This window comes from Polypterus senegalus, chromosome 8, assembly GCF_016835505.1.
Source record: "Polypterus senegalus isolate Bchr_013 chromosome 8, ASM1683550v1, whole genome shotgun sequence".
In the NCBI taxonomy this organism is placed as follows: Eukaryota; Metazoa; Chordata; class Cladistia; order Polypteriformes; family Polypteridae; genus Polypterus; species Polypterus senegalus.
Window position 1 is genome coordinate 179,715,070 of NC_053161.1, and position 27,304 is coordinate 179,742,373.

General features: G+C 37.9%; 2 protein-coding genes across 2 annotated transcripts in view; one reads left to right on the forward strand and one right to left on the reverse strand.

Moving 5' to 3' along the window:
- Positions 1–27,304, forward strand: part of LOC120533513 (gastrula zinc finger protein XlCGF17.1-like) — a 249,868-nt gene that overhangs the window by 45,463 nt on the left and 177,101 nt on the right. The gene's annotated exons all lie outside the window — the stretch shown is intronic.
- On the reverse strand, positions 872–27,304 carry LOC120533534 (zinc finger protein 239-like). Its single transcript, XM_039760469.1, has 3 exons — positions 27,184–27,304; positions 20,924–21,383; positions 872–2,327 (listed from the first exon to the last, which is right to left on the reverse strand). Exons 2-3 carry the CDS (start codon positions 21,348–21,350, stop codon positions 1,669–1,671), a joined length of 1,086 nt encoding a protein of 361 aa, XP_039616403.1. The 5' UTR covers positions 21,351–21,383; positions 27,184–27,304; the 3' UTR covers positions 872–1,668.

Here is a 27,304-nt window from a genome sequence, read left to right on the forward strand (position 1 = left end):
TGTCTGAAACTAAAACATTTATCAACAGATGCCAATACGTGCTGGATTTATGAACAAAATGGACTTACAAACAGACTGCTGGAATGGAACCTGTTTGTATGTAGGAGATCAACTGTAATGGTTTACACAGCCTTAAATAATCTCACCCAGTCCTACATTTTGGACTCTCTGTCCCCTTACATTCGCAGTCATAACCTCAGATCTTCAAATGAAGGTCTACTTTTAATTTCAAGATCCAATCTGAAAAGAATTGGTGAGGTGGCCTTTTGTAGTTACACACCTAAAATTTACAATACTTTACCAACAGAAATTCACCAGACTAATACTGCAGAACATTAAAAATAATGATAAAAACCCATTATTTTAAAATGGCTTTTTCATAGCTACATTTTAGTTTTATCCTTATTAGTCTATATGGACACTGGATTATCATTGTCCCATTGGATGTGCAGTTCCATACTAATCTGTACTATTCTCTGCTGTCTTCTCCATTTCTTCTGTGGTGACCATGTGCTCCACCACATCCTGATCAACATACCACACTGCCTTGTGTTTATGGACTGAATGGCGGGTCTCCCAGATGTCCACATGGCTATCATCATCAATATCTTCATGTGAAGTATGTCAACCATGAGGACCGATTTAGGTACAATGTTAGGTAGAATGCCTAGAGGTGGCCGGGCAGTGTTTTAGCCTTCGATCCCCTGCAGATTTTCTTCTTTTTGGACGAACTGGAGTTTTTTTTTTTTGCTTTTTTTCTTTCCACTTGGCCATTCAACATTTCCTTTTCCTTTGTTGCATACTGTATATTATTGCCTAATATTGTTTATGTTTTATATTAACTTCCTTCTTATTACATCTTGTAAAGCAGTTTGAGCTACATTGATTATATGAAAATGTGTTACATAAGTAAACGTTTTTCCATGAAAACTGTTTGCCACATTCAAAACATCCAATGTGCATCAGAAGAGTATTTCTGTGCCAAGATTGTTTACCACATTCAGAACAGCAATTCAGTTTCTCTCAGGTTTAACTCTTCCAAATTTTCTTTGTGTGCTTACTTTCAAAACAGGAGGGAACTTTTTCGTATTTTGTTTCTTCCTTGCCTCTCTATTCTTAGGACTGAGTCGTCCCTAGGAACTAATACTTCTCTTATCCAGGATTTCTTACATCTGGTTTTCTGGCCTCTATTTTTCAGTCAGTCAGTATTACTGTGCTACAAGTGACCTTCACCTCCTCATTTTCCATTGTGGTAAGTTGTGGTCCCAGTGTCTTTCTGTTGCTGGTAAGTTGTACTTCTTGCTAAGTTTCACATGAATGAGCCTGGCCACTTTGTGGTGTTGTGCAGTGTATAATCCTTCAGCAATCAGTACCTCACACCAGGCAACAAGATATGTGACTGTTTCTAGCTCTTTGTGGTAGAAGTGACAATTATGGGTTATTTTTTTGTCTACTTTTAATCGGAACCACTTTGTGTCCAAGACACTGTTTTGTGCACCTATGATGAGGCGTACATCTTTTGGTCTCAGTTTGCCCTTCATAAGCCATGCATGAGCAAGTTCTGGTTCACATGAGGCTGTTGGAGGTAGGCAGTGTATTTACCACTTTACTTGTAGTTTCCCCAATTTGTTCTTTTTTGTTTTCATCAAACTTTATGATTTTTTTCTTCTACTGCTTAGCATTTTGTACTGTGTTCATCTGTGGACAAGGTGGGGGAGTTTCTTTTATTTTTTTCTCTCTTGTGTGAATTCTTTGGTGGCTCTGAAGATTCCTTTTCTGTGAAAACTTTTTACCACATTCAGAACAGTCATATGGTTTCTCTTCTGCGTGAATTCTTTGGTGGCTCTTAAGATTGCTTCTCTGTGAAAACGTTTTGCCACATTCAGAGCAGCAATATGGCTTCTCTCCTGAATGAGTTTTAATGTGTATCTGAAAATTACTACTGTAAGAGAATTGTTTTCCACATTCAGAGCAGCAATATGGCCTCTCCCCTGTGTGAATTCTTTGATGTTTCTGAAGACTGCCTCTCCGTGAAAACATTTTGCCACATTCAGAACAGCAATATGGCTTCTGTCCTGTGTGAATTCTTTTGTGGCGCTGAAAACTGCTTCTATCTGAAAACTGTTTACCACATTCAGAACAGTCATACGGCTTCTCTCCTGTGTGGATTCTTTGGTGGATCTGAAGATGGCCTCTCTGTATAAACTTTTTACCACATTCAGAACAGCAATATGGCTTCTGTCCTGTATGAATTATTTTGTGGCGCCGAAAACTGCTTCTTTCAGTAAACTGTTTGCCACATTCAGAACAGCAGTGAAGTTTTATTCCTGAATAAAGTTAAAAAAAAAAAAATTAGTTTTTAACCCACCGCTTTCATACTGATATGTTACAACACTAAATAAATATTGGTTTATGAACAAACTTTGATAAGCATAAGCAATCGTATGACTTAAGTAGCAAATGAATAGAGAATCAACTTGTTCATTTTTTTCCCCATTTGTATTGCAACTACTCATCACATGAGCACAATTATAGGAGCCAAGAAGTTAATAGTAAAATAAAAAGATCACTTGTGACAGGCACAATCAACAAGACTATAACTGATATATATATATATATTTTTTTTAACTACATTACAGAATGGCAACATTTTGTCAGCACATTCTTGAACTATTATAGCATTATATATTGTTAATTATTGCAGGTAGAAAGTAATAATCATTATCACCCATCATTACATTGGAGTGTGTTATGCGAGATATTTGAAATGAACTTTTATTAAACAGAATGTGTCTTAATATTTAATAATAATTATACTTTTTGTTTATACAAGGTGCCTTTCTGAGAACTCAAGGACATCGAACAAACAAACAATATATAAATAGACAGTTATAAAAAACTAAAAACATCAGAAAATATAAAAATTAAAACCAAACATAACCACTGTAATAATAAAGAAAAAGCAATTTTAAAAAGATGCATTTTAAGTTTACATTTGAAGGATGAATATGATTTGATATTTCTAAGCTCGGTAAGTAATGAATTCTAGAGCTTGGGAGCAGAACGGCTGAATGCTTTGCTCCCCATGGTGGTTTGTCGGGTGAGAGGGACGGTCAGATGGATGGAGGAAGAGGATCTAAGGTTACGGGAGGAAATGGCAACATGAAGAAGGTCAGACAGATATGGAGGGGCAAGGTTATGAATGGCCTTAAATGTTAATAGCAGAATCTTAAAATCAATTCGAAACTTAATCGTGGGCCAATGGAGCTGCTGCAAGACTGGAGTAATATGGTAAACAGAGGAGGTTCGAGTAATGACGCGAGCTTCAGAATTCTGGACTAGCTGAAGCTTATGAAGAGAATTATTAGAGAGACCAAAGAGGAGTGAATTGTAATAGTCCAGCCGAGAACTAGCAAGACTATGAACAAGAATGGCAGTGGTATGGGGAGTGAGGGAGGGGCGGATGCAATTAATATTACGTAGGTGGAAGTAAGTAGACAGGGTGATGTTATTAATGCGAGATTGGAAAGATAGAGTACTGTCGAGGATGACACCCAGACTCTTGACCTGAGGTGATGGGGAAACAACAAAGCTATTAAGTAAAAAAAGTAAAAGTAATGAGAAAGATATTGGCTTTGGATAGTGATGATTTTGAACCAATGAGGAGAACCTTAGTTTTTGTTTAATTTAAGAAAATTCGAAGAAAACCAGGATTTAATTTCAGCAATGCAGTCAATAAGTGAAGGTGGTGGAAAGGAAAAAAGGAAAAGGTGGGTTTACTAGCAAGGTAGAGTTGGGTGTCATCAGCAGAACAGTGAAAATTTATTTTATATTTACGAAAAATATTGTCAAGGGGAAGAAAGTAAATAATAAAAAGAAGCCACATCTGAAGTAAAAGCAGTGGGTTGGGATGTGAAAGTTTGAAGCTGAATGAACAGAGTGCAGCATGAGAGGTAGGATCTAAACCAATCAAGTGGAGTGTGGGTAATTCCAATCAGAGATAATCTAATAAGGAGAGTGTTATGACATATAGTTTCAAAGGCCACACTCAGATCAAGGAGGATGAGAATAGTAATTAGACCGGAGTCAGCAGCCGTAAGAAGGTCATTGGTAATTTAAACAAGTGCCATTTCTGTGCTGTGAAGGGGGCGATAACCAGACTGGAACTTTTCATACAGATTATTATGAGATAAGTGGGAGTGGAGTTGGATAGCTACTATTTTTTCAAGAATTTTGGAGATAAAGGTCAAATTAGAAATAGGGCGAAAATTATTGAAGTTAGTAGGATTAGCACCAGGTTTTTTCAATATTGGGGTTATAGCAGCAGTTTTAAAAGATGAGGGAATAATACCAGTAGTAAGAGAAGAGTGAATGATGGCAGAAATGAGAGGGACCAAAGAGGGGAGGCAGGCTTTAACCAGAGCTGTTGGGAGGGGGTCCAACTGACAAGTAGATGACTTGGATTTGCAGATGAGATCTTAGATTTCAGAGGAAGTGGGAAGCTGGAAAGAAGAAAGACTGAATAGGCGAGTAGTAGTTCAGAAGAAATTCAGAGAGGATCTGGACCGAGGTGCTGATGTATCCTCTAGATTTTCTAATTAAAAGGACATAAGAGAATTACAGAAAGCAGTTGAGTAAAGGTGAGATGGTAAAGAATCTGGAGGTTGTTTAACATTATTAAGCAATGAGAAATAAAAAGTTGGAGTTACTTGTATTACAAGTAATTAACTGAGTGTAATAGTTAGATTTGGTTTGGGCTATACAATCCTTGTATTTAAGTACATGATTTTTATACATCTCTTTGTAGACAAAGAGTCCAGATTTTTTATATAACCTTTCAAGTTGCCTGCCCTTAGCTTTCAGAAGCCGAAGTTCAGGCGTAAACCAGGGGGCAGAAAAAGAAACAGATCATTTTTTTAGCGGAGCAAGAGAATTAAGAATACCATTAAGACAAGTGTTATAATATGAGATCAGTTGTATGGGAGTGGATAAATGATAAAAGTCCATTTGGGAATCAATTCTAGAAGACAGCAAATTCAAGTTAATACAGTCCCTGACAAAAGTCTTGTCTCTTCTCTATTTTGTAGAAACTCCTGCTATTAATCTAACTTTTAATTAATCAACTGGTGTTAGAAAATAGCTCATATGAAAAGCTAAAGCCCTCCCAAATGATGTTTAATGCACTGAAATAAATTAGTTTCACTGAAAAAAGATTTATCATTTAATCAAGACAGAAAGGTCAAATTTGGGCAAGACAAAAGTTTTGTCGCTTATACAGAAAATGAACAACTTTACTGCAAATCCAAAAATATGTCAGCAAATTAACTTGTGGTGCTGTGAGATCCAAATTTAATATCTTGTATGACTTCCATGAGCTTGAAGGACAGCATCCATGCGGTTTGGCAAGGATTCATACAATTTATTGATGAAGTCATCAGGAATAGCAAAGAAAACAGTCTTGCATGCCTCCCAGAGTTCATCAATATTTTTTGGCTTCCTCTTTCATCCTACCCACATATGCTCAGTGATGTTCATGTCTGGTGACTGGGCTGGCCAATCCTGGAGCATCTTGATCTTCTTCGCTTTAAGGAACTTTGATGTGGAGATGGAAGTATGCGATGGAGCACCATCCTGCTGCAGAATTTGGCCTTTTTTATGGTTGGGAATATAAGAGGTAGCTAAGATTTCTTGGTATTTTAGACTATTGATGTTGCCTTCCACCCTGCAGACCCCTCGCATACCCCCATACTGGATTTAAGCCCAGACCATGATTTTGCCTCCACCAAACTTCACTGTTTTCTGGGTAAATCTCAGCTCCATGCGGGTTCCAGTAGGTCTCCTGCAATATTTGCGGTGACTGGTGTAATTCAACAGAAGATTAATCTGAAAAATCCACCTTCTGCCACTTTTCCAGCGCCCATCCTTTTAGCAGGCTGTGGGCCTTGGCAAATGCCACACGGTTTTTCAATTGTCTTTTGTTTAGTGCTGGCTTATGGGCACTGATTCGACCATGGAGGCCATTTCGAGACAGAATCTGACAAACTGTTCTGGTTGACACAGGGACCTCAGGTGACCAGGTCTCGTGGAGCTCTGCTGCAGTGGAAAATGGGCTGGCCTTGGATTTTCGAGCCAACAAACGGTCCTCTCGAGCAGTTGTCTTGCGGGGTCTTCCTGACCTGGGCTTGTCAAAAACGTCTCCAGTCTCTTCAAATCTTATTTTTATCCTCTGAACTTGACGCTGAGACACATTGAAGGTGTTTGCCACAGCAGCAGTGGATTTGGTCTTCAGCCTCTTGATAATCAACACTTTAGTCTCAGGGTGAATCTTAGGCAGGTTTGCAGAGGTCTAGTTGCAGTTGATGTGAAGGTCTAGTGTACTGGGGTTCTTTTTATACACACCTGAGACCCTAATTGATCCATTAGTCGTCACAGGTGAAGCTCATATGACAAGGCGACAACACTCCTGTCTTGCCAAAAATTGACTCAATGGGCTTTACACCAAGCTGTGAATATTAGAATACTTTTTGTCAGTTTCGTTTTGCACTGAAACATTATTACAAAAGCTGATGGGATTAAAATGACCCATTTCTTGTAACAAAATCTTGATTAGAAATATATTTTAGCGGCACTTCAGATCAATTTGTACACAAGCGACAAGACTTTTGTCAGGGACTGTATTCTTAATGTTACGAAAAGCTATGAGACGGGGGAGCTTAGGAACAGAAAAAGTAAGTTTAGCATTGAATGAAAGGAGAAAATGATCGGTTATATGTTCATCTGCTGTAAGATCGAGAGGAACAACACCAGAGCAGCAGATCAGGTCCAAGATGTGTCCTTTACAATGGGTAGGAACATCAGTGTGCTGCTGGTATTCAAAACTGTCCAGGAAAGATAAAAAGTCTTTAGTGAGAGAGATATTGTCCAGATGTATATTAAAATCCCCCAGCAGAATTATATTTGGAGTAATTGTAGATAAATGGTCAAGAAAGGTAGCAAGATCGTTCAAAAAAATCACTGTTTGATTTAGGAGGACGGTAGACAGTTGCAATGATGGTAGGAACTGGCCCAGACAATTAACACACAGTTGCTTCAAAAAAGCTAACAGCAGGAACAGGCAACAGCAGCACTTTCCACTTCTCGCAATAAATTATCGCAACATCTCCACCACACCAGAGGCACGGGGTTGACAAGAGTAAACAAACCCCGGGTGATGGATTCATTAAGTTGTGAAAAGCCTTGAGGTTGCTACCAAGTCTCGGTTAAACAGAGAAAGTCAAACTTACGGTCAACAAGGAGATCCTGAAAGAGATGTCCCTTGCTCGTGAGTGAGCGGATGTTCAGTAGACTGAAGCTGACAATGTTGCTGTCGCATTTGACATTGGTGTTAGTCGACCGAGCTAAGCTGGTCAAGACACTGTGGTCAGCATTCCTATCTGTGTTACATGGAGGGTGCCGAAAGTCGCAATAGAAAGAGTTAATTCCTTTCGAAGCAACCATTCGGAATCTCCAGCAGGACCCACGATGGATGTATCTCCGACGAGGGAAAAGTATGACGTCCGGTTTGAAATGCAGCACAGACAGCAGAGGCACAGACTGGAGCCTCTGTAAACAATTAGTCCAAAGCCACCAGACTCCATAATTTTTTTTTTTTAATTTGATTTTAAAAAGAGGCAGAGGATAGTAAAGCAAAATCATTTTAATATACAATGAGAACAGAGTAAAATTTAAATGAATAAAACACGCAGGTCACTGAAAAATCCCAGAGACCCACGTGACACCTACCCTGGAACAGCAAACTGGACACTTGTGGCTGAAATGTGAAATATACTTCTGTCTTCATACCACCTGGGGCAAGGGCTTTTTTGTTGCAAATTGATTTAAAAATGCATTTAATGGATTTCATTTCTTCAGCTAAAATAGGAGCCTCTAGAAAAGCAGCATCATTTTTGAAAGTTTTGGAAAATTAATAAAATTTTAAAAACACATCAATCACTTTGAAGACAGGACTTCAGCAGAGGGGAAAGCTTAAGAAAAATTATTAATTTCCAAGCAGTAGTTAGTGATATTATCTAAATTATATATCTGTACTACCACTATATTTTTGCTCGATATGGGACATAGACTGCACAGATGAGATTTGTCAACCTCTAAGAGCTCACATCTCGCTCAGCCAGAGAAATAGCAACGACTGCGTACATAAAAATGAATTCTCAACTCTGCACAAGCTGGTCATTTACCTTCTCTTTGATTAGCGTCATTTTGAGCTTGTGGACTGGATCAGAAAAACACGAGTGTATTTAAAAGATTATTCAGACACTTCTCAAGATTGTCAATATTACTGTATGCCGAGTGACAATATTGGGAGGCATTAGCAATAGTCAGGCTTTGAATATGCTCTTTAATAGCCAGTCAAACACAAAGTGGATCTCAAACAGAGTTTTTGTTTAGTGTTATAAATTCCTCAAGTTTAGCAGAGGTTTGTTTAATGAAATCTGCATGAAAATGCTGATGAGGGGAGAAATAGCTGAAACGTAATGCAGCAGTGGTCAGACAACGAGGACAAGAATACAAATACATCAATCGAGTTTAGATTCATAATAAATCTGGCAAGCGCCTGTGAAGAGGGAGGAAAATGCTGATTAATCAGGGAAGTAGATTCATCGAGCAGGGAGTTAATAAATGCATTTGCACCCATACCTATGATTATTTGGAATATAGAGAAAGAAAAGAATGGTTGAATACAATGTGTTATTCTATGGATGTGGGACATAGACTGCAACACAGGTGAATTTTCTCTAATCAATTTCCATCAACACAAAACCTGCCTCTGAAAAACCTCTAGAATCAAGAAACTTCAGTGGCACAACATAGTGAACTTGGTCCAAAGCTCCATGATATTTTACTTGTGGCCGAGAAAGACACTGCCACACACTAACACATGGAGGCAGCTCAATGAACCAAAAGAAAAGAATATTGAAAACAGACTGTATCAGTCTAGCACAAAGATAATAAATCAGCAACACTTGAGTGCCTGCAAGTAAAAGAGAAGACACTGAGATAAGACAGGAGAGAGTAAAACAATGAACAGCAATAAAGGAGAACTGTAAATGAAATATGTTACAAGGTGCCCAAACGAGTTAACCCAGTAGCCCCACCAGCAATCATGTATAATGTAGACAGTAACTGCAGAATCCCACCCCTAAACCGTATATGCAAAAAACTAAACCAAGGTCTCTCAAATAAAAACACAGGTAAAAAATCAACAGGTTATACAATACAATTTATTTTTGTATATCCCAAAAAAGTCTTGCAATGGGCTCAAACAGGTCCTGTCTCTTGACAGTCCCCCAGCCTTGACTCTCTAAGACGACAAGAAAAAACTCCCAAAAAAGACGGTAAGGAAAAAAAATGGAAGAGACCTTGGGAAAGGCAGTTCAAGGAGAGACCCCTATCCAGGTAAGTTGGGCATGCAGTGGGTGTCAATACAATACAATGAACAAATCCTTAATACAGTATAAAAATAAAAATTTTACAAGGACGGAGCAGAATTTAACAGTAGATGATATCACATAATATGATTTGGATTTGTTTAGAGTCTTGGATACCTAATCCATCAAGCTGCCTTTCCCATTTGGCCATTCAATGGCTGAAACAGTGCTGGGCCAGCCAATCTGATGAAAGGACCCCTCTACCCCACAATTCCTGCAATCCTCCATCAGGGATGACTTTACCTTAGGCAGGCAAAACAACTTGGCAGGTGGCCCATGGCACTAAGTGCCACATTTGGGTACCAAGAAGAGAAACAGAATAAGTTAGGGTTAGTATTCAATCATATTTATCATGTTACTTATGTTTTAGTGCTAATGACTAATGTGGAAGACAAATATTCTCTTAGTTCCCTTGTAATAATTCATGTCTGAGAAGTAAGCTTTACGAAACCAAGTAACAGCATGCTTTGTTTTAGCAAACAGAAAAATATTTGTGCAAAGGACTCAAGGTCTGAGCATTCCACACATGAGTCTGCCTTATCACGTTTTCCCTTAGCTTACATCTGAACGCCATAACAAAAGGGGCCAAGAAATCAAGTTGCACAAGGGGCGTTGAAGGGGCTCAAGGATTGTGTATAATAAAGTGTTGACTATTATATTTTATAATGATATTAAATTACGCATTCTAGGGGTATAAAACTGGACCCCACCCAACAGACGGGGTTCAGAAGAGCCCTGATGCTGTCATGTATATTTGATTGTCTGCTTTTCTGAAACTCTTCTCACCGTGACTCTGAAAATAAAGCTGCTTTATAACCGCACCTGCTGTCGGGTCTGAGTTTCGTCCACACTAACAACAGAGATGCAGCCTGTACAGTTAATCAGCAGCTCTAGACAGGATATGTTAAGTCATCAGCCGGGATTTAAAAGCTGAGACCGAAGGGGCCCTGTAACTAAAAGCTTGACCTCCCACTATTATTTTATTAATCCTTGGAATCATAAGCAGACCAGCATCTTGAGATCTGCGTTCTGGTTTGTAAGTCATGATAAGATCAGACCAGTAAGCCGGACCTTGGCCATTAATGCTTAATATGTTAAAAGGAGGATTTTGAGATCTGCTCTAAAATTAACTGTTAGCCAGAGTAAGGATTTAAGAACTGGAGTTGTGTGTTCATATTTTCTTGTTATTGTAATAATTCTTGCAGCAGCACTTTCGATTAACTTGAGGCTGTGTAAAGAACAGTTTGAACATTCACGGAACACCGCATTGCAGTAATCAATCCTATTAGAACTAAAATGCATGAATTAATTTCTCAGAATCCTGTTAATTTAGAAAGCACCTTAATTTCCCAACATTTTTAAGATGTAAGAAACATGATTTGGGCAACTTTGTAATATGCACTATAAATGACATGCTAGAGTCAAAGATAACACCTAGATTGCGGGCTGATTCAGTAAAATTAAAATTAAAAGGTGATTCCAACCGAGTTAAATGATGACAAAATATTGTTGTGATCTGTATCATTCCCTCCAACAATTAACATCTCCGCTTTATCTGTATTTAAAGACTAGTAGTTCTCATCCATCCACTCCTATAATTCACTGACACAACTAATTAAAGATGTCAGAGAAAGTTCATTTGATCTAAATGAAAGGTATAACTGGGTGTCATCTGCATACAAGTGAAAATTAACATTATGTTTCCTAATGAGAGAGCCCAGTGGAAGCATGTAAAGTGAAAACAGTAAAGGACCCAGTACTGAGGCCTGACGGACACCATATCTCACTTCTGTGAATAATGATGGAGTATTGTCAGCACATTTCTGTACATATTGGAATCAATTTGATAAATAAGAACTAAACCAAGCGAGCACGGTGCCTGTAAGCCCAACATCATTTTCTACCCTGTGCAGTAACATAGAATGGTGTCAAATGCTGTACTTAAGTCTAATTACATAATTACAGTGGAGTTTCCTTCATCAGAGGATATCAGAATGTCATTTACAACCCGTGTTAATGCCGTTTCTGTACTATGACCAGTGCGGAAACCAGACTGGAATTTCTCAAATAAATTGTAATGCGTAAGGTGTGACTGAAGCTGATTGGCGACTACTTTTTCTAATATTTTAGAGAGAAAGTGTAAATTTGAAATAGGCCTATAATTATTTAGTATTTGTTGGTCTAGGTCTGATTTGTTAAGTAATGGTTTAAAGACCGACACTTTTAGTGCATTAGGTACTGTGCTATGCAATAATGAACTATTGATAATGCTAAGAATAGGCGCTGCAAGAACATCCATTGCACTTTTTTACTAGTTTATTTGGCACTGGATCTAGGGAACAAGTAGTGGGTTTTATTTTAGAAATTAAAGGTAAGACTTCCTGCTCAATTACAGGATTAAAATTACTAAAGTGCTGAATGCAATGTGAGGCAGGGTCTGCTAACCTAGTATGTGGTTTGTACTGTGATGCTGAGATCAGGGATTTTATATTTTTATTTTCTCATTGAATATGTTCATAAAGTCTGCACTGCTAATATCTGTTGGTATTTTGCACTGTTGATCTAAATTTCCAGTTGTTAAATTTAGCCACTGTTCTAATCAGTACCCGAGGAATTTTATTATTGCTATCTATTAATGTAGAATAGTATTCTGAGCAAGCTGTAAGGAGAGCTTTTTTATATTTATTAACACTCCATGTCCATGCAATTTGAAAGACATGTAGCTTTGTTGTTCTTCATCTGCGCTCCAGTTTGACACTCTAATATAAGAGCTCAAGTGTTTTCATTACAACAGGGAGAGTTTCTATGTGCTTTGATCACTTTTGCTTAAAGGGGAGCCACTGTGTCCAAAGCATATCTCAAAGTCACATTATAATGTGATGTTAACTGATCCAAATTATTTTCCACAATTACACTCGACTTACTCAAAAGTATCTATAAATTTTGAAGCAGAATTACAATCTAGGTGTCGCACTGTCTTTGTTGTAATCTGTGAGTGCGTGGGCAAGGGCAGGACTAAATCAAATTTAATTAAGTAGTGATCGGAAATAACTTCATTTAATGGAGTAAAATTTAAATTTTGAATTTCAACTTTGTAAGCTATAACTGAATCTAGTGTGTGGTTATGATTATGAGTTGGACATTTGACAATCTGACAAAATCCTACTGAATTTAACAAATAAGTAAAACATTTGATAAAAGTGTCAGTTTCCACATCAATATGTACATTAAATTCCCCCATCGGTGCTACGTGATCATAATTTATAGCCAAATCAGATGAAAGGTTGCTAAATTCAGTAATGGACAATGAATATGGCCCGGGTGGTCTGTAGACTAGCACTATAATTGTGTTAGAATCTGTTTTAATATTTAAAATGAATGCCTCAAAGGATGTAATGTTGCCTAAATTTTTAGATGTGATTTGCACTTTGTTAGAATGAATCTCTAGACTTACGAAGGAATGAGTATCCATCTGGTGATGCCTCAGCTAGGGGAACAGTGTCACATTTACATTATGAGTGGGCAAACATGGAGAGAGCTCAGTAAACAATCCCATCCTAACCCCAACACTCAAGAGTCAATGAGGTGAAAATATGAAAAAACACATTTTAAGATAAATATGACATGAATGCAAATATTAAACAAATGTGGGTTGAGAGTATGTGTAGCATGCAAGGCTCATGTCCTGACCACTTACAACCCACAATGACGCTCTAATCACATGTGTATGTACACATACAAAATACATACATGAAAAAAGGAAGAAGCAGCCATTATGAATCAATATTCAGGAAAATGTCTAAGCGGTACTGGTATATCATACATAAAATACTCAAAGCAGCCAAACACTAGTGACATGAAGAAGGACACCGAGTGCCTGTTGAGGGTCAGTGAAATGCTGCTGCGCACCTGGGAAGGAAGTCTGAAGCTTTGCCAGACAAATCAGGAAAGCAGAAAGATCAATTTGTGGAGCCTTTTTGATCAGCTTTTTTGGTTGTGTGGTGTTGTCTGAATAATTGGGAGTAAAAGTAGACCTTCCATCCTTCAAAAGTTACATTTGAATTTTTTGTGCATCTTTCAGAATAGTAACTCAGTCAGAACTGGACGTAACATGTCACTTTGCCTGGTATGTATTCTATGTGCCCGGCTTGAAATTAGAAATGGTTGAAAACCAAAAAAGCCATAATTTCTTCATAAAGCCAAACATTTTCCCACTCTTATTATATGGAACTCCAATAATTCTGATTTTGCCTCTCCTTGTTCCATCTTATTGTCTTTTAAGCTTCTTATGGGGATATTGGGTCTCGGTATAAAAGGAATGTATTCTCTGTCATGCTGCTCCACTTGAGTACAGACCTGAATAAAACCTGACAGGAGTTTCTGCTTTTCATTTCTAATTTCTACATTACCACTATGAAGGTCAGGTAACCTACTCTCTTCTGATGCATTCAAAGTCACATTTAGAACTATATTTTGCTCCGATATAAAGGCCTACATATGATTAACATCGGAAACTGCTCCAGAGTTATCAGCCACCATGGCAGCCTCAATCAAACTCCTCTGAGCTTTCTTCACTGGCCTTGAATGCAAGAACCAGGGTGAGTCTTCCGATCTGAACAATTCATATGTCACACCAAAAAGCACAAAAGGTTTGTTGATGCTCTGATGAGACATTCTTGAGTTTAGTTTGTAAAAACAGTAATTGCAGGATAGTGTCATGGAGCACTCTTACAACACACCACTGCAATGCACTGACCCACAGAAACACAAGTAATCTAGGAAAAAAAATCATAAGATGAAGAAACCCGAGATCAGAGCCATTACATGTATTAGTGTCTGCTCTGGATGAGGAGTGGCAGGTGAAACCAGGACTGGTTAGCTTTATCACACACCGGTCTCACTTATACAGCCCTTTATAAGGTTCATGGACGTGTGCTATGTTAACTAAAATTAAATGTGTTGCGTTATACTGTGTATTAAATTTAATATGAGTTCATGTATGCAAATGAAGTCTTATTTAAGTCTTATTTAATTATTCATTCTGTGTTTTTTTATTAATCAATTGCAGGCATCCGTCACCTTTTTGATTAACTTCATTCACTTTAGGAGATGTTCCTACTAAAATTAAATGAAAGGCTTCATTCTTCAACTTGACAGTTTCCCTTACTATTGCTATCCTCCAAAGACTACTGGGGCGGTCATCACGACAAACACCACAAGATCTTGTGCAGAGCTCCTTACAGTAGTCTTTACTCCGGAGTTCTTGAATATGGTCAAATCAGTTTCTACCACTAGATAAATAATGTGTATACTGTAAATAGAGAAGAAAATGATAATCAGGGGATACCAAAACTATGATCCAAAGGGAGAACTGAAAGTTAAACTGAAAGAAACCACATAATTCTCAAACAAAGACATCAGAAAAGAAAACAATCTGTTTGAAAAAGCACAAACACAGGACTTCTTCTGCAATTTCAAATACTCTAGAAATGCCCAAGCCAACCTTAACTCAATCACCAATATGATGTCATAATAATGACATGATTATTATGGAGTAACTCTTTACTAAAAACAAGTTGATACTCATGACAATCAATAAATAACATTAACATTCAAACACACCAAGACTTCTCAAGTGCGTATGTAAAAAAGACCCATGAAAATCTAAACTCCATCTTTCAATGTCTTTCTCTTTCCATCAGCTGAAATACAGCACTAGCTGAGCAACCTGAACATTTACCATTAAATGATAGACAAGTCAAAGCTGGAGGAATTAAAACTTAAACAATACTAAAGTAAAGCACAAAAAGGACAGGTACAAGAGAAAGGGAGATGAAGCAATACATAAAGTAAAGAGCTAAGGCAACAACAAAGTCTTTAAATTTTCTCTCAGGTGTCTGCAGCTCCATTAGAACACTCTGGATGATAACAGGCCATTCAGCCTAGCACAGCTCACCATTCCTATCCATTTATTTCTTTTAAAATAATGTCAAGTCGAGTTTTGAAAGCCCCTAAACTCCTACTGTCTACCATACTACTTGGTAGCTTATTCTATTTCCTGTTGTTCTCTGTGTAAAGAACAATATCTTAATGTTTGTGCAAAATGTACCCAAAACTGGATGCCAACTTTGTCTCTGTGTTCTAGTACACATTACAACGCAAACAGGCTAGACACAAGACTGTTTGCTAAAGATTCTCAGACATGGACACTCGGATGGATTAAGCAGCTCCAAAATAAGGGGTGCTTAAAATCTTAAAAATAATTTGAATTGCTTTACAGATGTAAGAAAAAGTTTGCGAACCCTTTGGAATATCCTGAATTTTTGCCCAAATTCCTCCCGAGAATGTGGTCTGATCTTCAACTGCACTACAATAACAGACAAACACAATCAACCTGAACTCATAACACAAAAAACAACTGGACTGTCAATGCTAAACACGTCATTTAAACCTTTACAGTCCAGTCAAGTCAGGTGTTCAACCAATGAGAAGAGACTGGAGGTGTGGCTTGGAGGCACTCAGACAAATAAAAGGGAAGAAATGTGGGTGCTAGCAAAGCTGTCGCTTCTCAATAAAGATCTGCTCGTGAACATACAGAAAAGGAACATAAGAAATGTAACGGACAGTAGGAGATCATTCATCAGACCATCAAAGTTGTCAGTTTAGCTAACAGTTAAGCTGTCCCAACAACACAACAAGATAACTCTTAAAGATTGTCAAGAGGAGATAAGCGAGAGGAGAATAAAGCTGGGACATTATAACAAAGAGCAATAAAAATAAACCTTGGACAGGCATTTCAAAGAACATCTTTGATTATTTAGTGCTTTCAAAAATTTTTCAAATGTTACTTGCCTTTTCATTTTGATTATGTAAGTTTTGTTTATATTGTGTTGTTTATTGATTACCCAAATATCTTTGTATTTTGTGGGTGAGGTCACACCAATGTCACTTCTAAAGGAACCACTCCCAGCGTTTATGTTTGATATTAGGGAGGTGGTCCTTCAGTTGTTTACTGACATTTGATGTGTGCTTTATTATAACTATTTAAGCCAACAATCCATTTTGGACCTGTGCATGCAAAAGCCTCCTGTTGAGTTTGGAGTCAGGCTGCCTGGGTTGAGACCTATCTATAGATAGGCTAGTGAAGGCCTCATTTATAAAGCTTGCATACACATAGAACTGGACTTGAAACAAGTGTATGCAACCTCCCATACAAACGTCAAGATTTACAAAAGAAACACGACAGGGGAACAAACATATTTACAGTAACTCTGAGCCATACATACACAACATTTCAGAGAAACTGGGAAATGACGACACCCTTGATAAAGGAGGAAAAGGCAGCCAAACCAGCTAAATAACTCGCAAGAATAATTCAATTCACCAAGCCATTATTATAATGTGCGTTGATATGACAAACATGACACCTCAAACATTAGAGCTATGATGTACAGATTTTATTTTAGTTCCCATTAACACTAGAATTACCAGAGTCTACGAAAAAACTAGTAGATCCGGCCCACCTTAAAACTGTTCACACCTCTCCACCAGCGTCTTTTGTCATCTAAATGTGCTGTTAAAGACATGCTGCAAGCAGCTGGCTATTCCATCCCCCCACCGACTTAGAACGTGCACAACCATCTCCCAGCTCATGCCTTGATTGATTACCTGGGAGTCAAGTGGAGTTTTAGAGTGAAAATAATAGATCGTTATTTGGAACACACGCATTTCACGTGTGTTCCGTTTCTACAGTAATCTCTGTAAACACATGGTTAAAACAGAAAATTTTTCATATTTTAGTAATAAATGTTACAAAATGTAGGCATAAACTATATAATGTATGAAGCCTGAAATCCAAAGATCAAATAAACACTTTCACAAAAGTTTCAAGAATGATACAACAGTTTTAGTGGCCTACCGGTAAGATTGCTGACTCAGAGCGCAGGCTGCTTGACTCAGACCCCAGTTTGATTCCCCACTGGGGAGAACATTTTTTGTTTTCCTTTTTAACCTTCGCCGCTCTGCCTCCCTGAACTCCCTGTCTATCTAAATAGTAATAACAGTAATTTTATTATTATATAGCAGCTTTCCTGTCTGCCTATCATATAATGCCTTTCCTTCCTATCTACCCCTTTAGCTGTTTTTTTATATACCTATTACACAGTGCCTATGGGGTGCCAAACAGGCAATTACAAATATTTTCGGAATATATAGAGTCATTCCTGAATATATAAAGTCAAAATTTGAATATATAAAGCTAATTCCTGAACATATAAAGTCAGCGTAAGATTATATAAAGTCATTCCTGAATATATAAAGACAGCGTTGGAATATATAAAATCAATCCCGATTATATATAATGTCAAAGCCTGATTATATAAAGTCAGCATTGGAATATATAAAATCATTCCCGAATATATAAAATCTCCGTGCCTGTCATTTCACTCGTACTAGTGAAAGGTAAACTTCGACAGAAGCCACTCAGAGTTGATCGGCTTGTGAGGTTTGTCCAAAAATGCACCCATACAAAAAGAATAAATAAATATAGTATTCAAAATGCAGAGCACATACATCATTTTGAATAAATTAACTGAACAGTGGGTTTTTTTTAAATATTTTTTTGAAGATGTTTTTGTTAACTTAGTTCATTACGTTGTATTAGGAACTCATTGAATTTACTAAAATTGTGCCTGTTTAAATCAATATCAATATAATCTGACTTTAAATTTATATATTCAGAAATGAGGTTATATATTCCGATGCTGACTTTATATATTCAGGAATGACTTTATATATTCCATCGCTGAAATTTATATATTCAGGAATTACTTTATATATTCTGACGCTGATTTTAATATTCGGTAATGACTTTATATATTCTGAAAATCATTGTAATTACCTGTTTGGCACCCAATAGGCACTGTATAATAGATATATAAAAAAAAAAAAAACAGCTAAGGGGATAGATATATAGATAGATAGGAAGGAAGGGCACTATATGATAGGCAAACAGAGAAGCTGCTATATAATAATAAAATTACTGTTATTACTATATAGACAGGAAGTTCAGGCAGAGCGACAAAGGTTAAAAAGAAAAAAAAAAAAAATTTTCTCCCCAGCGGGGAATCTGAAGCTGGGGTCTGTGAAGCACGGTAAGCGCCCTGCGCGCTAAGTAAGCAAATCTAACCACATTTTATAACATTTATAACTAAAATATAAAAAAAGTTTCTGTTTTAACAATGTGTTTACACAGATTACTGAACACACGTGAAATGTGTGTGTTCCAAATAACGATCTATTATTTCCACTCTAAAACTCCATTTCACTCCCAGATAATCAATCAAGGCATGAGCTGGGAGAAGTTCGTGCACGTCGGTGGGGGGGATGGAATAGCCAGCTGCTTGCAGATTGTCTTTATCAGCACATTTAGATGACAAAAGACGTTGGCGGTGAAGTGCGCATGGTTTTTAAGGTGGGTTGGATCTACAAGCTTTTTCGTAGACTCTGGTAACTCTAGTGTTAAGACAGCTAATGTTATATATTTGCAGTGAAGAAATTCTACTTTGTCATCACTTTATATCTGCTAGTTGCTTCTCAGGGAACTGGCCAATAGCTCAACAGTATCACAGCCAAGCTTCACTCCATTATGACTGCTGTGCTGGAAGCCATTAACTGACTACTGATGCACTATATCTCATTTTCATACAGTGTGGGTGTACACTCATTACACATGAGATGTTTTGCCAACACAAAAAGTCAATCTGCAGCTGTGTACAGCTCCCCTAAACAGAACTGGAACACTATACTGCACTTATAATGCAAAAAGGGCACCTAGCAAGATTGAAGCTGCTTTTGTTAACCATAAGCAGTGACAATCCATCAATACACAAGTCATCCAAGATGTGCCTGACAAATGGCCTCACTCAAACCATGATTCATTTATTTTGAGACAATGTTTTGACAGACGTGATGTTGCTTTACATGGTGAAGTAACCTGCTGAACCCCCAGTGTTTCATATGACCTGACCTATTCATTATAGCAGCAATCATGTCATCACATGTGCCAGGTGACAGTGGCTTCCTGCACAGACAGTTTTGCCCTGCACCTTTCCTGAACCACAGAGCACAGAGGAAAGGAACTGTAACTACAAGTATTATCTTTCAATCTCAGATGAAGAGCAAAGTCAGATATTCTTGAATGCAGGTGGTGGGGGTCTCAAAGTGTCAGGAAGAAGAGGCTGATCTACCAGCCAATGAAGTTCTGCAGCATCATAATTGCATAAAGAGGCGACGGATAAGCAGGCACCATAGGAGAATGTTTTCAGGGAGGCAATTAAAGGAGTGTTCACATATACATATTTTAAAAAATGACTTTTTACAAAAAGTTAATTTTATAGTAATGTGCATACATCCATTTATTAATCGGATTTCCTGAGCGTACATATTTTACATTTTTTTTTGCACTCAATTCCATGCAAAGTTTTATAAATGTCACCCCTAGCCCGGTGTGTGGGTCTATTGAATGCCTGAATCTCCATGTCAGCATGTGTGTGTCCACATTTCACAGTGGGTTGGAATTAAAAGATCACTGCACAGCATTGTTATCACCTCATGGTACAATCACAGTTTAGGGCTTTTTTGCTTCTGCAGGACCAGGACAGGATGCCATCATTAATGTAACACTGAATTAAAAATTGTTACAAAGAAATCTGATAGAAGATGTCATGATATTGAAAGCTTGAGAGAAGTAAGGTAATGAAAAAGACAATCAGCTGAAACAAAAGAAGAAGTCAACAAGAGAAAGGCTTAAACATAAGAAAGCTGGTGTTCCGGACCGGCCAATCAAAATGAAGAGTTTGGGATTCGTTGACTTTACCTGAAGTCAGCTGATCAATGAAGGAATCCCTGAGACATCAAGGAGCTGAAAACTTTGGAAACGATGAATAAGCAAGAAATTGAACCCTGAGTAGCAGCTGCAGTATATGTTTGGTGAAGACCATTGCAGCTAAAGGAGGATCAGAATGTTTCTAAAGGCAGGAGGTCACAAACTGGACTGTTCCCAAGTTTAAACAATGTATTCAGGAATGACAAGGGCCTCAATGTTTGCCTTTAGTTTAAAACAACTGTGTTTGTCAGTGTTAGGGCTTAATTGAAGATCAGACCACAGAATTAGGAGCAATTATTGCAGAAATAAAAGAAATTCCAATGAGTTCACAAATTTTTTTTTTTTTTGGCCAAAGACAGTCTTAGAGTGTTTTGATAATGTTACAAACAATGAAAGAAGTGCAGATTCCTAAACCGTGTAAAATGTAGTGAAATTGCAGTGTTTAATATAGTTTGAAAGTTTGTCTAAGTTTCTTTAAAAAAAAACAAGACGGCACTTTCAGGCCCATAACCTTGAACCTAAAACGCACCGATTGTTATTTTTCACTTACTTGTTTCAGATGACGTCTTAGGTGGTGGTTGACCTTCCTCAGTTGTAGAAGATAAAACGTCTTCAAACCCCTTTGTGTCAGATTGTAATGATTCATATTGTACACCGACAGAAGACTCAGGTGATGAAGAGTATCTGCTATGAGAAGAGACTAACCCGGTCACTGCTCCATCTTGATCTCCATAATGAAGGTCATCTTCCTTGACACTCTCCATACTCCTACAGCTGTCCATCTCAGTACTAATACACTCTTCCTCATCCTCCTCTTTAAGACTCACTGACCCCAGCTCACTGTCCTCTTCCTTAATGTCCAGACTCTCCTGTTTAGGGTGGACACTCTCCCACTCACAGTCCTCCTCCTTAACATTTATGATCCTTACTTTTATGATATTCAGGTCAGCCTCACACGTCTCCTCTTTCACAGCCATTTAAACGTTACAGTAAGCGGCAGATTTTTCTCTCTATGGAAAAAAAACAGGAATCAATTACGTTAATACTGCATCATTCTGATCTAAAGACATTTGAGTTTTATAACATCCTGTTACTTAAAGCTGACGTCAAGTCAGACAGTAACTCATCACTTTTCATGTCACATTAGCTGTAAAATGAATTTGGGAATGAAAGGAGGGTCAAACAGGCTAGAAGAAGGAGGAGGCCATCTTGCACAGTTCTGTGTCAACTTTGATTGAATATTCAATACTGTTAAGGTCCTGAAATTTTGTTAATAGTTAATGTTAAGGAAGGTTTATACAAGTTAGGCCTCAGGATTATTTTAAAAAACAGGGCCATATAAAGGAGGAACTCAAAATCGCTGGTCAACTTGTCTAATGTGACATTGCCCCACCTTGCAAAATCCAAAACCATTATTTAAGTCACAGCATTCATTTACATAATCTTAGCGAGATGGAGGCAGTTGGCGGTGTGTCCCTATAAAGACGGCCGCAAAATGCAAGACACCCAATGTTTAACTTCAACTAGTCTGTGATTTGCTAAGATAAATTTAAACAGGTTTAATTTTGCTTTTAGTCTTGGGGGCAGACTGTGTGTACAGGAGAGCAGACAACCAGTGAATGTTTCCCTAAAGTAGAAGGCATAGAATTAAGTGAAGAGGAATAAGAAACTGCAGGTTTTGAACCTAACAAAAATAAGAGATGCTCCTCTTTCTGTTGTTTCATGTTTCAGATAGTAAAAGAAAATGGGGATGGGGAATAAAGGGCGAAGATTGCTGCTGAAGAGCTACAGCTGTTACACCTTTGTACACCACAGGCATCATCAGCAGCATGTTATTGGCTGTTAGAAACAGGGTTGAGCACGACTCTGCTGAATGGTTGGCACAATTGTTTAAATTAACGTGGTCAAGTGATCAGATCAGCAACTGTGGTTGGCAAATCTGATATGCTCAGGGACAAAATTGTTCAAAATAACTGTCATTATTAACAACTTTGAAACAAGTTTCAAGTTTATCAGCTTCATCTTGTTTAAGAACACTCTGCACACATCACAAATATTTTAGCAATTTACACATTAATAAACTATTAAACAGCAGCACCACCCAGTATTGTGAGATTAGCATGGTGGAGGCCTTTTGTGCCTCAGTCTTTATTAACGCTCCATTTCTGCTTCTGGTGGACCAGTTTGCTATGGGTAACCCCAAAAAGTGGGCCCAGAGTAAAAGCAGCTCATTATTGACCTTCATGAATATTCTAATTAAATGAAAGTGGGTCTTTGCCAAAAGAGAGATTCCAGTCCTGACAGTGGTGTTTACCTAAGATAGGCACATGGGGTGACCCACACAGCCTGGTTGGGTCTGTATGATAAATCACATGTATAAGTAGTCAAATGGACCCTAACTTCCACCTCACCACCGTGGTCCAGTGCAAAACAAACACAAACAGAAGTTATTGGGGTACAGAAAGAAAACCTGTACAGGGCAGGAGCCAGCTATAGACCACCATAGGGTACACTCACATTCACAATCACACCAACAACATTTATTTATAAAGCACATTTTCATACAAAAAATGTAGCTCAAAGTGCTTTATATAATGAAGAGTAGAAAAAAAGAATAAACAGTAAGAAAAATAAGTCAACATTAATTAACGTAGAATAAGAGTAAGGTCCGATGGCCAGGGAGGACAGAAAAAACAAAAAACTCCAGACGGCTGGAGAAAAAAAAAAATCTGCAGGGATTTCACACCATGAGACCACCCAGTCCCCTCTGGACATTCTACCTAACATAATGAAAGTCTTCTTTGTATTTAGGGTTCTCATGGAAGGACTTGATGATGATGGTCATGTAGACTTCTGGCTTTTAGCCCATCAATTTAGGAACATCATGATGCTTTGAGTAAGTAGTGGTGGCGCAGGCCGCCACCACAAAGAAACCGGAAAAACAGAAGAGAGAGTTGAGGTTAGTACGAATTTTAGAGACACCATGAATAGTTATTATAATAAATTGAATACACAGAGTTTCAGGATTAAGTTAAAGTTAAGTTATGAGAAGGCCATGTTAAAGTAATGTGTTTTCAGCAGTTTTTTTTAAAGTGCTCCACTGTATCATCCTGGCGAATTCCTATTGGCAGGCTATTCTATATTTTAGGTGCATAACAGCAGAAGGCCGCCTCACAACTTTTTAAGTTTAGCTTTTGGAATTCTAAGGAGACACTCATTTGAGGATCTAAGGTTACGATTTGGAATATAAGGTGTCAGACATTCCAATATATAAGATGGATCGAGATTATTTAAGGCTTTGTAAACCATAAGCAGTATTTTAAAGTCAATTCTGAATGACACAGGTAACCAGTGTAGTGACATCAAAACTGAAGAAATGTGCTTGGATTTTCTTTTCCTAGTTAGGAATTCTAGCAGCTGCATTCTGCACTTGTTGCAGACGATTTATGTCTTTTTTGGGTAGTCCTGAGAGGAGTGTGTTACAATAATCTAGTCGACTGAAAACAAAAGCGTGAATTAATTTCTCAGCATCTTTCAATGATATAAGAGGTCTAACTTTTGCTATGTTTCTTAAGTGAAAAAATGCTGTCCTAGTGGTCTGATGAATATGCGATTTAAAATTCAGATTACAGTCAACAGTTACCCCTAAGTTTTTACCTCTGTCTTGACTTTTAATCCTAATGCATCAAGTTTATTTCTGATAACCTCATTGAATCCATTATTGCCAATCACTAAAATTTCAGTTTTCTCTTTATTTAGCTTGAGAAAATTACTATTCATCCATTCAGAAATACCAGTAAGACATTGTGTTAGTGAATCGAGAGAGTCGGGTCATCAGGTGCTATTGATAAGTACAGCTGTGTGTCATCAGCATAGCTGTGGTAGCTCACGTTGCCCTGAGATAATCTGACCTAACAGAAGCATGTAGATTGAGAAGAGCAGCGGACCCAGGATAGAGCCTTGTGGAACACCATATCGGATATCATGTGTCTTTGAGTTGTGATTACCACAACTAACAAAGAATTTTCTCCCTGCCAGGTAGGATTCAAACCAATTTAAGACACTGCCAGAGAGGCCCACCCATTGACTAAGGCGATTTCTAAGAATATTGTGATCAATGGTGTCAAATGCAGCACTCAGATCTAAGAGGATGAGAACAGATAAATGGCCTCTGTCTGCATTTACCCGCAAGTCATTTACTACTTTAACGAGTGCAGTTTCTGTGCTGTGATTTGTTCTAAAACCTGACTGAAATTTATCAAGAATAGCATGTTTATTGAGGTGGTCATTTAACTGCATAATGACTGCCTTCTCTAGAATTTTACTTAAGAAAGGCAGGTTAGAGATGGGTCTAAAATTTTTATAACCAGAGGGGACAAGATTATTTTTCTTGAGTAGGGGTTTAACTACAGCAGTCTTAAGACAGTCTGGGAAGACCCCTTGATTTAAGAACAAATTTACTATATCAAGAATACTATCAATTAGCACGCCTGATACTGCTTTGAAAAACCTTGTTGGTATTGGGTCAAGGACGCAGGTGGAGGGTTTCAGTTGAGAGATTATTCTATGTAAATCAGGTAAATCTATCCTGGTGAAAAAAATTTAATTTATTTATAATGGAGTACTGGGGTTTAGGAGGATCCGTAGTGTTGGGGAGATATACTATGTTATTTCTAATAGCATTATTTTTTGATTGAAAAATACAACAATAGCCTCACAGGTTTCACTGGAAGTATTTTGGAGGCATCCCTTTGAGTTACCTGGGTTTAAAAGATGATCAATTGCAGAAAATAAGACTCTGGGATTACTAGCATTGTTATTTATAATATTAGAGAAATAGCAGCGCCTCTCAAGACGGACAGTGTTATTGTATTCTGTTATTTTAACCTTCAATATCTCATAGTGGATAGTTAGTTTAGTTTTCCTCCATTTACGCTCAGCTCTATGACATGTTCTTTTTAAATCAGACACTCTTTGGGTCTTCCATGGAATAACAATGCTAGAAGATTTTTTAACTGTCTTTTCAGGTACAACTATGTCAACAGCAGCTCTCACTTTAGTATTACATTTTTCCAACTTACTATTTACATTATCCTCGCTATTATAGTTGGCATTATAAATGGACTGATTGCTTAGAATGTTTGTAAGTTTTAAAGCAGCTGATGAGTCAAAGAAGCGTTTTTAACAAAATGCTTCTCATGAATGTTTTCTATCATTATTTCTATATTAAATAGTAGAAGAAATGGTCTGATAGACCAATATCAATGACCTGCTTTACATCAACTTTAGTCCTTTAGTAATCACTAAGTCTTACGTATGACCTGCTTTATGTGTAGGCTGATTAACGAGCTGTCTCAAATCAAAAGAGTCCAGGAGGTTCATGAATTCCTTTACTTTTAGGTCACACTGATTATCGATATGAAAGTTACAAGTCGCCGACTATTAGGAGTGTGTCATAGTTCGTAACTAAAATTGACATTAAGTCTGAGAATTCCTCAAAGACAAACGTGTTAAATTTAGGAGGCCTATACACGGATAAAACATAGAACGTGAGAATCTCCATGAATAACAACGGCGAGATACTCAAAGGATTTAAGTTTACCAAAACTAACAATCTTTACACTTTAACCGCAGGTAAATGTTTGCCAAGCTGCCCCTTTTCCCTGGTGGTCCGCACGAGTAAAACTGTAATCCGGAGGCACGGATTTGATTAAAACAGCCGCGCCATCTGAGCTAAACCACGTTTCACTTAGAAAATCATTAATAAGATTGTTGATAAAAACTTCTTGTTAGTTAAAGCTCTAACATTTAATAGTGCCATATTTAATGTTTCGGAGGGGCAGAGCTGAATTCTATGTGCGTTATTAATATTTGAGACAGAAACTAGGTTATTTTTGTTAGCGCCACTCTGTGTGCATTTTTAATGTAATCTATAATCGGTTTTCATAGTTTTAATGCATTGTTCATCGAAAGGTATTGGTGTTAGAAAAGACAAGATAGATTTGCCAGGCCACTAAACCTTTAGAGAAGTGAACAAAATAAGAATAAAAACAGCAGACATGTAAACTCCATAGAGACTTAAAAAACAGGATGAGATTCAAATTCATGCTGACATAACTGTGAGGCAGTAACACAAACCACAAATCTCTATTAACTTCTCTAATACTCACTAACAGACATTACTGGTTTGACTTTAGCACTGAACAATGGGAGGCTGTCATATTTGATACGGGTTAAATGGGGAAAAAAGACACACATTCAAGTACATTGGGTTAAGCAGGTTTGAGGCCGTGTGTGTAAATACAGATACTGTTGTTCTCAGCTCGTATTCTCGAAGGCTCTTCTCCACGGTCATGGGCTCCAGTTCGGTTTTCACTTTTACTAATCTGACTCCTCGCTATTCTTTTAATGACCAGTCGGTCACCACCTCCGCGACTGTCTTTGAACGGGACACCGTGGATGAACAAAAGAGAAAAAAGGCAGAAATCAAACCGCCGTACGTGTGGAATTGCCGTCTCCGAGAAGGAATCGACAAAAGGAACGCACGGAAAGGAATGAACAGCCGCCAGTGGCGTGACTGGTGCTACGAATTAAAATTTGGGAGTCAGCCACGTGAAATGAACCGCAGATACCAATGTACAGAAACAGCACGCGGGTGGCCACAGGATTCACTCGAGCAAAGTTCGGCGAGGGGCTAACGAACACGAATGCGCCGCTTGCCACTCATTCAAATCGCGCGCGGTGATTCTAATGGAGCGAATGAAAACTCACACATCCATAAAGTGCACTCCCAAAATCAATAACACTTACTGTCTTCCTCTTAGCGATTACACTGTTTCCTTACTAGTTCACACTTATGTCTCACTCAGCAACAGTCCTGTGTCCGTAGCATTTCACAAGACAAGACAGTAGCAGAATAGCTACAGTAGCT

Excerpts from the sequence above, each read along its gene's own strand:
- LOC120533534 (XM_039760469.1), bottom strand. The coding sequence starts at position 21,350 with ATGGCTGTGAAAGAGGAGACGTGTGAGGCTGACCTGAATATCATAAAA. Across the intron at positions 2,328-20,923 it reads TAAGACGTCATCTGAAACAA|GAATAAAACTTCACTGCTGT; the intron begins GTAAGTGAAAAA and ends AACTTTATTCAG.